Genomic DNA, 12,480 nt, shown 5'->3' with positions numbered 1-12,480 from the left:
TTATGGAGGACTGTTTCCTGATCCTGGGAGAGTAGACTACAATGCCAGCTGTTCTGACTCACAGACTGTAAGTACGTTCATATTTAAAGGATTTGCCACTGATGATTAAAACGCAAGTTTTGGGCAGTGTAGAGTAGCACTTGTTGTTAACCGCATAAACACATTTCATTACACCAAATACACAAAATAATGTTCTTTTAGCAACATCATATGACCCCTTTAATGCAGCTCAAGTGCTGCTGTCATTAAAGCAAAAGAAGCACAAATCAAATCCTAAAACATGTCTGAAATTCATGCACTTTGAAATGAAGTCTTTCAGATGCTGATAATGTAATTTGCTATTTATTTATTTATTGGCCTTGAATAGAAATTAATGCTAAATAAAAGCATCGTCACTAGTGATCTCACACCTTTGGACCAGACTGTAAAAGTCAAGTTTCTGAACCAGCACTAAAATGTTAAATATGCAGCCACCAAGCTGTTTGTGTTGCAGATTACTGCATTTTAATTGCACCAGGCTGTTCAATTGTCTTTTGTTGGCTTGTTTCCCCTCTCAAGACGGCTTTGCAGTCAACCTGTCACTTATTCGTGCAAATATGTTCAACACGTAGACTAAATATCTAACATCAATGTAAAATTGCACCAATTGCATTTCTCTAAGAACAGGAACTGTGCTTAGAAAATTAACAACCTCGTGTTAATTACAAAAGAAAAAAAAATAATAAAACAACACAAATTTGTGTCAGTAATATTATGCATTTATTAACCACGCCATCATAAAACATAAAAAGTGACAGCTAGGGTTAGGACCATGAGACTATTGGTGCACTTCAATGTAATGAACAGCTGCCGCTACTCTGCCTGCATCTTTAAACTTAATGACAAAATTAAACATAAATCAGTGCTTTCCCATAGGCTCGATCCTGCCAGAGCAAAACCAAGCCTCTCTATTAGGAAATTACATGAATAGTTTAAAGACAGCGCCTGATATAAACTCGACTCACCCTTGAACTCAACAGTAAATCCGACCAAACCAGCTGCGCTTCTCGGTTCGCACCCCACCCTCCAGCGCCTCAGAGAAGCATCAGCACCACCGCCTATCCACCCGCCGCCGCTGATTGGCGGACGCTCATTCATCCCTCCCGCTGATTGGTTGACAGATAGAAAGGCCGCTGTTTTATTCATTGACTCCTCCCTCTGTTCAGATGAATGGCTGACGGAAGCAACGGATGTTGTCTTTCTCAACCAATGGGAATGCAGTGCGCTGCTCGTTGAAAAATGGAATGTGGTTTCCTGATGTTTTATGGTTTTTATGCATCTAAGGAAATGAGTGATTTATCACGTTTATCATGTTTGGATGATAGATAAAAGGCTAAATTTAGAGAAAGAATCTGCCTTTGTTTCATTGTAAGATTCCTGGTAATTCCTGAATTATGTAGCAGCAGTGCTGGGTAGTAACCGATTACATGTAATCTGGATTACATAATCAGATTCCAAAAATTAAATGATGTAATTATATTAATGTTTAATGCACTTCATGTTGTTAATTACAATGAATGGAATATATTTTCTTACTCTTTGTATTTGTATATCTCTTTGTATGGTGCAAGATTTGTATGGTGGTGTATTTAAATCAATGTGATAAAAGAGTTAGGTCAAAAGTAATCTAAAAGTGATTAAAAAAAAGTAATCTGATTACATTACCTAAAATGTGTAATGTAATGGATGACGTTACTAACTACAATTTTTGTCATGTAATTTGGAATCAGTAACAGACTACAATTTGTAAGTAATCTACCCAGCTCTGTGTAGCACAGTCCAGTCTAACAAATCAATATTTACAACACATAAAACACATGGCATTACTGTCACATTGTAGTAGCCATAGCACCCAGTAAAATAATCACTTGAAGCCTGTTTACATGCAAATGTAGGCCTGACAGGGGTCTCATTCACAGGGTTATTATAAATAAAAGTAAAAGCATAAAAAACATTTAGTTGCTTGAAAAACAATAAACGATAACTGAAATAAAATAAAATATACAAAAAATTTAACTTATTTTTAGCCAGTTTCCAATAAACATTTCTTTATAAAAGCTTGTATAAAAGCTATATAGACATATTCAAAAATGCTAAAATTAAAAAAAAACACAAAATTACTAAAACTTTAACTCAAATTAAAACATTATTTTTAGCCAGTTTCCAATAAACATTTCTTTATAAAAGCTTGTATAAAAGCTATATAGACATATTAAAAAATGCTAAAATTAAAAAAAAACACAAAATTACTAAAACTTTAACTCAAATTAAAACGAAAACAGTAAATATAAAAACAAATTAAAATAATACAAAAATAATTAATTCCGATTATTAATAATTAAAGCTGTGAGAACGTCCCAAATTATTAAATAATTTTAGGAAAAATACTATATATTTTTTTTTAAATGTCATTAATTAAATTTGCTTAATGTATGTTTAAGTTCATTTTAATGTGACTTTTATTGTCTTATGGAAAAATATATCAAATTATTCAACAAGGACATCTAGTGGCCGTTGTGTATATTGCATCAAAAGATGGCAATTCATGTGTGCAAAATTATTTGAATTTTATATTATATCAGTTTTAACCAACATGGAACAAACTCTACAGATATGGAAAATACAGAGACAGTTAGCCCATATTTGACAAAATAACATTAAACATAACGTGGACACTTGATGATACTTGTACAACATAATATTTTTTATTTTTTTAGGACCATGCAAAATCACTGAAAAGTGCAATGCTTGGCAGCAGGGTGCGGATGCTGCTTTTTTTGTTCTGGTAAAAGTAAACGGTGAGAAAAATGTGAGTGCTGCAGTGTGACAGTAGCATATCAAAGACAACACATCAATGAAAGAGTCTGGAGATGGTCAAAGCCACACCAGTCTTCCTTAACCCGTCTACTACAGATGGTCTTTACAAGGAATTCATATTCACTAACAAAACCAATCCAAGCATGAAAATTCTGTTCTAGATCAACATATCTTACACCAAAAGGCATCTTGTCAGTCCTTGATCGACATAACAGCACATTCAGTAGTGTCAGACGCTGTCACATATTTTTGCCTTAAAAATGCCTATTTCATTGTTTCTTAAAACATTTAAAATGTTGCAAGCTGAATGATAGAGCATGGTAAATGAACTGTGTGCCGTTTGGAGTCAAGTAGTATGTTCCACTGAATGCAGAGGTACAACGTTTTATATAAACACATGATCTGTTATTACTACCTTTAATTTAGGCTGATTTAAATAAAAACATATTACAACATTGTGCTTAATTGTCATGAAAATAATGTCACTATGACAGAAATATAAATGGTCCTAAAAATAGGCTTTATTCTCTTCATGCAAAACATACTGCATGTTTAGTTTTAGGAATTTGTTCAAAATAAAGTTATATAATATTAAATGTGACGTGGTGACATACAAGATTCACCTGTATTCATTCAAATGTCTTTATGCTTTTAGCTATTATGCCGCCCGCAGTTGGAATCAGCTTCCAGAAGAGATCAGATGTGCTAAAACATTAGTCACATTTAAATGCAGACTCAAAACTCATCTGTTTCGCTGTGCATTTATTGAATGAGCACTGTGCAATGTCCGAACTGATTGCACTATATTTTATGTATAATCATTTTTTATGTATAATCAATTTTAAACCTCTTAAATCAATTTTTAAATCATTTTCAAAGTTGTTCAATTCCTTGTTTTATTGTTGTGATTTTTTTGTATTTATTATTCTTTTCTTTTCTTTTATGTAAAGCACTTTGAATTACCATTGTGTATGAAATGTGCTATATAAATAAACTTGCCTTGCCTTTAAAAATGAATAAATTGCAACTAAGTACTCACACCTATCCAGCTATTAAAATAAACGGAGTCTGATAAGCTAAGGCAGTGTATTTGTGTATCAAACACTATGAGAAAATCTCAAATCATTCCACTCTCAAAGAGAAACTGAAGCCACAACATAATCCTACTATTTTATATGCTTTAAAGGAGCATCAGGTCAGGCTATTCTGCTCTTAATGCACAATAAAAGATGCCGTTTGTAAAGATAGCAGCTTCATTAAAGATCACCCCCCCACTTTACCCAACAGATATTTAAATACAGTACAAGTTTGAACAGATACACATAGAAATAAACCAAACCGAACACATTAACACCAAGGAAATAATCTCATAATCACTGGATTTATGGCACTGGCGGTGTTGTAGACAGTTCCATTATTTGTAATTTCCAAAGTCGGTTCACAGTATTGTCTTAAAACATCTTGTAGATTCTAAAAATATATTTCTATATTTATAGATCGGGTTGTGTACCACAGTATTGTTGATGTTGTCAGAAGTGTGGTATGTTCCAGCTCAGGTCTGGTTGCACAGTGCTTCAGAGTCGCTCAATCTCCCTGTGATGAGACAAAGAGAAAACCTTCGTTTGAACCATCAAACACTGTTGTATTGCATCAGTCACAGCTCAGCTGACAAATACTTACCATTACTCACTATAACGCAGCTATTCTTGTAAGGTCACCTGGAAAAAACAGAATCAAGGAGTTTAAAATCGACCATGTTAAAATGACCTGATATCCATACATGACATGGAAGGAGCATGTCATTTGCAGTAATAGTTGTGGCATGTTGCATGCAGCACCCGTGGCAATATTTGTACAGATGCATGGTTAAAATGAACATCATCTCGGCACTCAAAACAGGTGCCTGGAAGCAGCCTGGGGATATGTTCATTACAATGAAATATCCATTTGGTTTAATGGATATTTCACTTCTATTTCATCTCATTTCTATAGCAATTAAAAAGAAATAAAGATTTGATATATGATGCAGCACACTCATGACACACTGTTGGCACATTTCCCAGAAGATTCATCCAAAGTTTGCTGCTTAAAAATGGCTTTGGGGCAGATGACAATATGGATGTGAATACAGAAACATAAGAGATATTATTTATCTTTTGGGGGAGTTTTGTCGTAAATAAAAACCACTTGTTACATGCATGTATTATTTAATTTAATTTAATTTAAGGAAAAATTAATGCTGACAAATGACAAATGTTTGAGATTTTTTTTTGATGCATTAAAAATGTTCACCAAGGCTACGTTTATTTGATCAAAAATACAGTAAAAACAGTAATAGTGCGAAATATTATTACAATTTGTATATTACATTATATTTTGGAATATAATTTATTCCTGAGACGCAAAGCTGAATTTTCAGCATCATTGCTCCAGTCTTCAGTGTCACATGATCCTTCAGAAATCATTCTAATATGCTGATTTACTGCTCAAGAAACATTTCTGATTATTATCGATGTTGAAAACACTTGTGCTGCTTCATATTTTTGGAAAAAGCGAAACATTTTTTTTTCCAGTATTCTCACTGAATTAAGATGCTGTCTAATTTTGTTACTGTTTAGGAGCATAATAATGCAAAGATTATAAATACAAATACAAGTAAAACGATGACTAATGATGGTTGGTTCAGTCATTTGCCATGGTTGATAATTTGCATATTCCAACGTATCACATGCAAAACTCTCTGACATTCAAACTGCTCTGGTACGTGTATTAATTTGGACAAAAGCTGATCTTACTGCTGCATTATTGTTTTTGCTTTGAAATGCTCTATAAAAAGGTATTTGTAGGCCTCTGACTGTATGTTTAAGTGTCTCACCAGGACGTTCTTGTCCTGTTCCTGCGTGTGTCTGAGTCGTTCCTCCATCTTCAGCTCTCTGTTCAGCTGCTTTTCTAGATCATGTCCATAGAAACCAGACTCCAGCGCACCTGCTGCCCTATGAGACCAGAAACACTGTAAACATGTGCCCAGGAGATCTGGACAACACGTGATCCGCCAGTCAGCAGGTGAAAACAGCAGATGATTTAGTCCAGCTTGTGTTACCCTGATCTTGAAGCGCTCCTGGCGTGGAGAACGTCTGATGTTGGGAACGTGAGGTCAGAGATGCTGTCTGTTTCACTCCCCGCCTCTAAACATCATCGAAGACAAAGTCTGAACATCAATGAATAATGACTTATTCTATAATTATAATAAAATAAGTACATAAAATTTGATATTACCCGAGTTAAGTTCTTTCACCAATGAAGACATTGTGTTGGTTATGGAGTCTGCAGCTACCAGGAGATCATTTCTTAAGTTCCTTCTGGAGCCTTTAAAAAAAGAAATCAAATTATTTAATATTATTTAATAATAACACTAAATGTGTTTTCAACATTGATAATAATAAATGTTTCTTGAGCAGCAAATCAGCATATTAGAATGATTTCTGAAGGATCATGTGACACTGAAGACTGGAGTAATGATGCTGAAAATTCAGCTTTGATCACAGGAATAAATTACATTTTAAAATATATTACAATAGAAAAGAGTTGTCTTAAATTAAAATCATATTTTACAATATCAATGTTTTTACTGTATTTTTGATCAAATAATTGCAGTCTTGGTCAGCATATGTTTTAATGTTTCAAAACATTTTTTAAAAGTTGTATTATATTAAATTACATAAATATTAATATTTAATAACTGCTACTTTAAATTATTATAATTTAATATATTAATATTATACATTAAAAGTCACCAGGTACAGTTTTGATTTAGAAATAAGTGCATTTCATACTTTAACTCTTGAACTTTAGCGCAGTTTTTACATGGAAAAGCATTTTTACTCCAGAAATATTTTAGAAAACTTCACAGGTCAAATATTAAACATGTTTTTTGCTGTATAATTCACATAAGTCACATTTGTCCTATTAAATCCTCTGTTTTATTCAACCAAGGATATTCCTATAATGTCAAAATGCAGTATCACGTTGTTTTATTTTGTCAAGCCAGGTGAATGTATGAAAACACAAAAGGAACATGTGTGTTACCCTGAGCGAAGGCCTGCTGCACCTCTCCTCCCAGGCCCATGAGCGAGTCCTGAGGTGTCTGACTGGGTGTGGTATTGCCGGATGTTGATTGGATGGGCATGGGGATGGGTGTGGTATTGCCGGACACTGATTGGATGGATGTGTTGATGGTGTGGCTGGGGGAGGAGCGAGGGGAGGGGCCAGGGCCCTGGTTCTAGGAAACAAGAGATTATCAGGATATTATGTAAATGTAATGTTATACATACTTAAACCTGGGTTGTTACTAAAAGTATTAAAAATACCCCCCAAAAAAAAGAAATTAAAGAAATATTAAAAAATGACAAAAGTACATAACAAAATTATTAAAACTGAAAAAATATTTGTAAAAAAAGCTAATTAAAAATGTAATATGTGACCCTGGACCACAAAACCAGTCTTAAGTCGCTGGGGTATATTTGTAGCAATAGCCAAAAATGCATTGTATGGGTCAAAATGATCAATTTTTCTTTTATGCCAAAAATCATTAGGATATTAAGTAAAGATCATGTTCCATGAAGATATTTTGTAAATTTCCTACCATATATATATTAAAACGTAATTTTTGATTAGTAATGTGCATTGCTAAGAACTTCATTTGGACAACTTTAAAGGCGATTTTCTCAATATTTTGATTTTTTTGCACCCTCAGACTCCAGATTTTCAAATAGTTGTATCTCGGTCAAATATTGTCCTGTCCTAACAAACCATACATCAATGGAAAGCTTATTTATTCAGCTTTCAGATGATGTACAAATCTCCATTTTGAAAAATTGACACTTATGACTGGTTTTGTGGTCCAGGGTCACATATAATAGTGTATAATTAACACTGAAATAACACTGACTTAATCATAAAAAGTCTACAATATTAAGTGCCCATAGTGTCTGAATGAGTGACAAAACATTAAATAAAATACATCAAGTCAAATCTTTGTAAATTAAATAATGATTAGCAACTTATTATGAATAACAGTTTGTAACACTATATATGTCCTTTTGCAGGTAAGGTTCTGTAAGTAAACTGTTGGTTGTCTTAAAATCTGATTGGTGTTATTGGTGGTCAAAAGAGTAAGTCTCAGGCTTCTTTTTTTTTAGACAGTCATTTATGTCTATAGCACAAACAATGAGTTACACATCAAAATGTATTATTATTAATTACAGTGTTAGAAGTTTGTTCAAAAACTTATAAAGAAGAATTAGAGTATGTAATCGACATGCCCAAATGTAGTCTGTCTGAATAACAGCATGCATTTACTTTGATTTGTGCAATGCTAAATGAACAAATGTAAGTCCTGGATGCCAAAGTCACAACCAACACAAAATATTTCTTGAGTTTAATATTAGGAAGAACAAACACACAGCATACAGTTAATCTCGAGTAAGTTTAAGTATATTAACCCAGTTTTGTTACTAGGCTCTGAGACTTACAGCTCTTTTTAGCTCTTCTTCCTGTAGATGGAGCAGTTCAGCTCATTAACATGAAACTCTGCATGTCTACATTCTGAATTTAACTTCTTAAAATCGTGTCATCGTCATTTGTTGTGTGTTTGTGTGTGATCTTTTCTACCTTTAACAGAAGCATGAGCTGCTCTAGCTGGACCATGAGTTCTCGACGGCTCTCCTGAAGGGACGACATCCTCTGCTCCAACTCCTCCTTCCTCTGCCTGAGACACAAACAGACCAAGAAAGCCACACAGTTATCAATATAACTTTGACATTAAACAAAAATGAATTGTGCAACCATAAACAGCCTGATTTTTGACCCTATTTGCATGTGCTATTTACCACCATATTTAATAAATAAATGATACAAATTAGGTAATGGTGTAAACACACCCACACTATCAGTGCTGAACACAATTTGCAGGGTGTAGTAATGCTTGGTTAAGTCAGTTTATGATTAAGATACATAATCCCACACGACAAAATGTTGCAAATGTTTAGTGAATTCACCCAATATGTTTGTAGTAAAATAATAATAAAACAAGAACAAAATAAATATATAAATATAAAAATGAAAATCTACCATATTCTTCCCTGGGAACCATATTCTTTAACATGGCACTTGCAGTAGGTTTTATTTACAGGTAAAATCAAATTTCTATAAATGTAATTATGGTGTTTACAAAACCATCTGTCATGTTCATTATGAAAACAGTAATAACAACACATTTAGAAATCAAAACTTGTGGGTAAAGATATAAAAATGAAAATTGACCATAGTTCTTCCCATGGAATCATATTCTAAACTGTGGTATTTGCAGTAGACTATCAATAACAGGTAAAACCTAATTTCCATAAATGCAATTATGGTTTTTATATAACAAACTATAGCGTTTATTATGAATATAGTAATAAAAACACATTTAGAAACCAAAACTGCCACACAAAGCACTTCCCTAATAGATTATTTAGTATGAATCTAGAACCAAAATATCATGTTACAACAGTTAATATTACTAGAGTAAAACCACAGTAAACTTTCTGAATTGAAAGACTAGAGCTTATTTAAATATCCATGCTTGACTCAGTTCGCCATTCAAATCTGAACTGGTGATGTCCACAAACAGGAAGGAGTCTCAGTGTTGCAAACTGCTTTTAAAGTGCTTTCACTCATTCATGAGAAGAGCCATGATCAGGTTACACTCACTTTCAATGCCGTCTATCTCGTAACCATCAGCATCTGTTGTTCACCACATATGATCAGGTTTCAGGTCTGATTCATGGCTGTACGCTGCGTGTGCGTGTGTGTGTGTGTGCAGGTGTTTACCTGAGCAGTCTCAGTTCAGCCAGTAATGTTGGGTTTTGTTGGCTTTTGTCTAACGGAGGCTGGGAAGCTTCTTCATGTTGTTGCCTCAGGCGTTGGATCTCTTGCAAAATCTCCCTGAAAACACACAGTTTATTAATTTTAAGAATGCTAATTCAATGTCACTGTGCAATACTAAAATAAACAGACTCAAACTCACTTGTTCTTGTTCTCAAGCTCAGCGATAAGTTGTCGCTGCTGTTTATTGGAGTCCAGACAGAGAGAGATGTCCGCCGGGACTCTGGTCTTCTGTTAAGAGTTATCAGGTTGTAAAATCAAAGTGTGTCATGTATGTGCCAAAAGCAGCATCACAAGCACAATTGCATGATTGCATAATGTTTGTTTCCAAACGGGTTTCCCAAACAATCCAATTGCCCATTACATCAATCTATTCATGTAAAGGAAAAAAAATCAACTTTTCTAATTTAATTGATAAAAATAATGGCATTAATATTCAGTAAATAATGGAAAGTTTCTCTGATTGGCTGTCTTACCGCTGCAGCTCCATCAGCAGCCAATCGGGAAGCGTAACGGGCAATGAGGAAATGCTCATCATCTTGGTTTTTATAGCTCTCCTGAAAACTGAAGAACATAATTTTAGTGAACATATCCACCAGTACTATCCTAATAACAGAAACCAGCACACGTAAACACATTTCAGGATCTAAGCAAAGCATGAAGACCACAGAGCCCCAGTTTCCCAAAAAAGCACTGCAAGGTTCAGAGCAAAGGCCAGAATAATCTCAATATTAGACATCTTTGCTGGAAAACACAAGAGTGCTGTCTAATGGGAAAACATATGAAACATGTAGCCATAGGTAACCAGTTCATTCAGAGATACTGGTGACTCTGAGATCCACTATCACAATCATGCCCTTGTTTAAAGACTAGTTGCCAAACCAAAAATGGATAATTGATTGTGTATTTTGTGTTCTTGCACATCAAACTGACACAAATCTCCCCAAATATGACACACACTTCTACACAAAAGACCCACATATAATAATAATTCATATATTTGTCATATATTAATCAAATTAGAAGTTTACACACTATTTGAATAATGGATGGAACAAAATAATATTCCAAAAGAGTCCATAAAATGTTTGTAGAATTGGAGGACAAATTAGAGTTTGGGATTGATTCAAGTTGGCAGAATTTATTTAACAAGCGAGGGATGCTATTAATAATTCTCATTTTGAACTATTGTGCACATACATCTGGTGCAATAGAGCGCTACAGTGAACGGCACTTTTTTTTCTCTGGTTATGGATGCATTTTTTTTTCTCCATTTTCTCCATAGCCAATTAAAAATGTATGAATCCAACTAATAGGCTCTGAAGAGAATCATAGCATTACAACATGTGATTGCAGCAAAAAATACATGAAAATCTGAAAAAAGTACATACAAATACAGTGATGAGGGACTTCTCATCCCACAAATATTATATTTATGTATTTATCTGAAGTGACATTGCATTCACAACATGCATTTTATCACTGGGATAAAATGGGAATATCATGGGAATAAAACCCATAACCCTGGAGTTGCTAACACCACAATCTACTCACAGTGAATGACATTTTGAAAGACATAATTAAAATAGAAATGACAGTAAAATATAAATATATAGATTATAAGTCAAGAAGCATAAAACAATATTTTCATGCATTTATAAAACTTATATTGTATAACAGCAACTTCTCTGATTAGTGAATTATGGATAGTGTAGTTCTTCACTGAGAGTTCAGCAATTAAATATGATTTTGAAATCACATTCTATAGAAGCATATTTTATCACTATACAACCTCAGAGCTCTTGGTAGTTCTGTACTGAAAGGTTAATACATTAGTGCTAAAAGTCAGTCTCTCTATGGGGAAACTGAAGGGCATTTTTACTTCTGGACTGTTGCGCTCTATGGCAGTGAAATGTAATATGTTTAACACAGAGCAAATACACTGCTTAAACACAACAAAAGCCTGGCCAGTTAGCAAGCTGCAAATACAAGACAGCGTTGTGTCCAGAATAGTCACCATCCCACATCTGGTGTCCTTTCTAAAATGCAGAAATTATATTACATACTGTACATTTAAACTGTGGAAAAAACCTGCACTGTTTCCTCAAATGATAGTTTGACATTAACAATGTTACATTGAATTCTGGGTATTACCAGACTGACATGGTGACCTTGGAACTCTAAAAACAGATTAGGAAGAAAACTGCCACAGCAACCTCAGCAGACCGACAGCTCACACTGACCATGAACGGTCCTTTCGGAGGAGATTCACATAAAGTCCGATAAGTATGTGCTCATCAGCGAGCCTATCGGCAATATCGAGGTTGTACTGAACCCTGAAACCATGTTTCAGAAACACAGATGAGATGAAAAAGTAATGGAGCCTAAAAAACATCTTCTCGCGATCTCAGCTTCTTACGATTCCTCTATAAAATGATGCATTATTAGAATGCATTAATAATAATGCAGAATGCATTTGTAATACATAATGCAAATAGACTTTAGTTAGAGTTGATGACATATTTAAAAGAATAGTCCACTCAAAAATGAAAATTTGCTCAATTTCCTCACCCTCAGGCCATCCGAGATGTAGATGAGTTTGTTTCTTCATCAGATTTGGAGAAATTTAGCATCACATCACTTGCTCTCCAATGGATCCTCAGCAGTGAATGGGTGCCGTCAGAATGAGAGTCCAAA

The 12,480-nt window shown here is 34.2% G+C and overlaps 2 protein-coding genes across 6 annotated transcripts in view; both read right to left on the bottom strand.

The window, feature by feature from the left end:
• LOC107677307 (microtubule-associated protein RP/EB family member 2-like) overlaps window positions 1-1,052 on the bottom strand; it is a 17,749-nt gene extending 16,697 nt beyond the window's left edge. Inside the window, exon 1 of the mRNA XM_016472177.1 lies at window positions 1,005-1,052. The gene's annotated coding sequence lies outside the window, so the exon portion shown is untranslated. The remainder of the gene's footprint in view (window positions 1-1,004) is intronic.
• A 2,788-nt stretch (window positions 1,053-3,840) lies between these two features.
• LOC107677311 (dystrobrevin alpha-like) overlaps window positions 3,841-12,480 on the bottom strand; it is a 20,687-nt gene continuing 12,047 nt past the window's right edge. For 3 of the 5 annotated variants that reach the window (XM_016472182.1, XM_016472183.1, XM_016472181.1), the window contains exons 13-24: window positions 12,027-12,119; window positions 10,260-10,347; window positions 9,926-10,014; window positions 9,730-9,843; window positions 8,527-8,623; window positions 8,388-8,408; window positions 6,943-7,135; window positions 6,133-6,222; window positions 5,957-6,041; window positions 5,732-5,849; window positions 4,537-4,574; window positions 3,841-4,449 (exon numbers count right to left, since the gene is read on the bottom strand). In XM_016472182.1, the coding sequence (XP_016327668.1) occupies window positions 4,557-4,574; window positions 5,732-5,849; window positions 5,957-6,041; window positions 6,133-6,222; window positions 6,943-7,135; window positions 8,388-8,408; window positions 8,527-8,623; window positions 9,730-9,843; window positions 9,926-10,014; window positions 10,260-10,347; window positions 12,027-12,119 (1,006 nt within the window). In that variant the 3' untranslated portion in view covers window positions 3,841-4,449; window positions 4,537-4,556. The remainder of the gene's footprint in view (window positions 4,450-4,536; window positions 4,575-5,731; window positions 5,850-5,956; window positions 6,042-6,132; window positions 6,223-6,942; window positions 7,136-8,387; window positions 8,409-8,526; window positions 8,624-9,729; window positions 9,844-9,925; window positions 10,015-10,259; window positions 10,348-12,026; window positions 12,120-12,480) is intronic. The other 2 variants (XM_016472185.1, XM_016472186.1) reach the window with 2 other exon arrangements.

The sequence above is a fragment of the Sinocyclocheilus anshuiensis genome, unplaced genomic scaffold (assembly GCF_001515605.1).
Source record: "Sinocyclocheilus anshuiensis isolate Anshui unplaced genomic scaffold, SAMN03320099.WGS_v1.1 scaffold392, whole genome shotgun sequence".
In the NCBI taxonomy this organism is placed as follows: domain Eukaryota; kingdom Metazoa; phylum Chordata; class Actinopteri; order Cypriniformes; family Cyprinidae; genus Sinocyclocheilus; species Sinocyclocheilus anshuiensis.
Note: the sequence above shows the minus strand (reverse complement) of the source record. Positions and strands in the feature narration are given on the sequence as shown.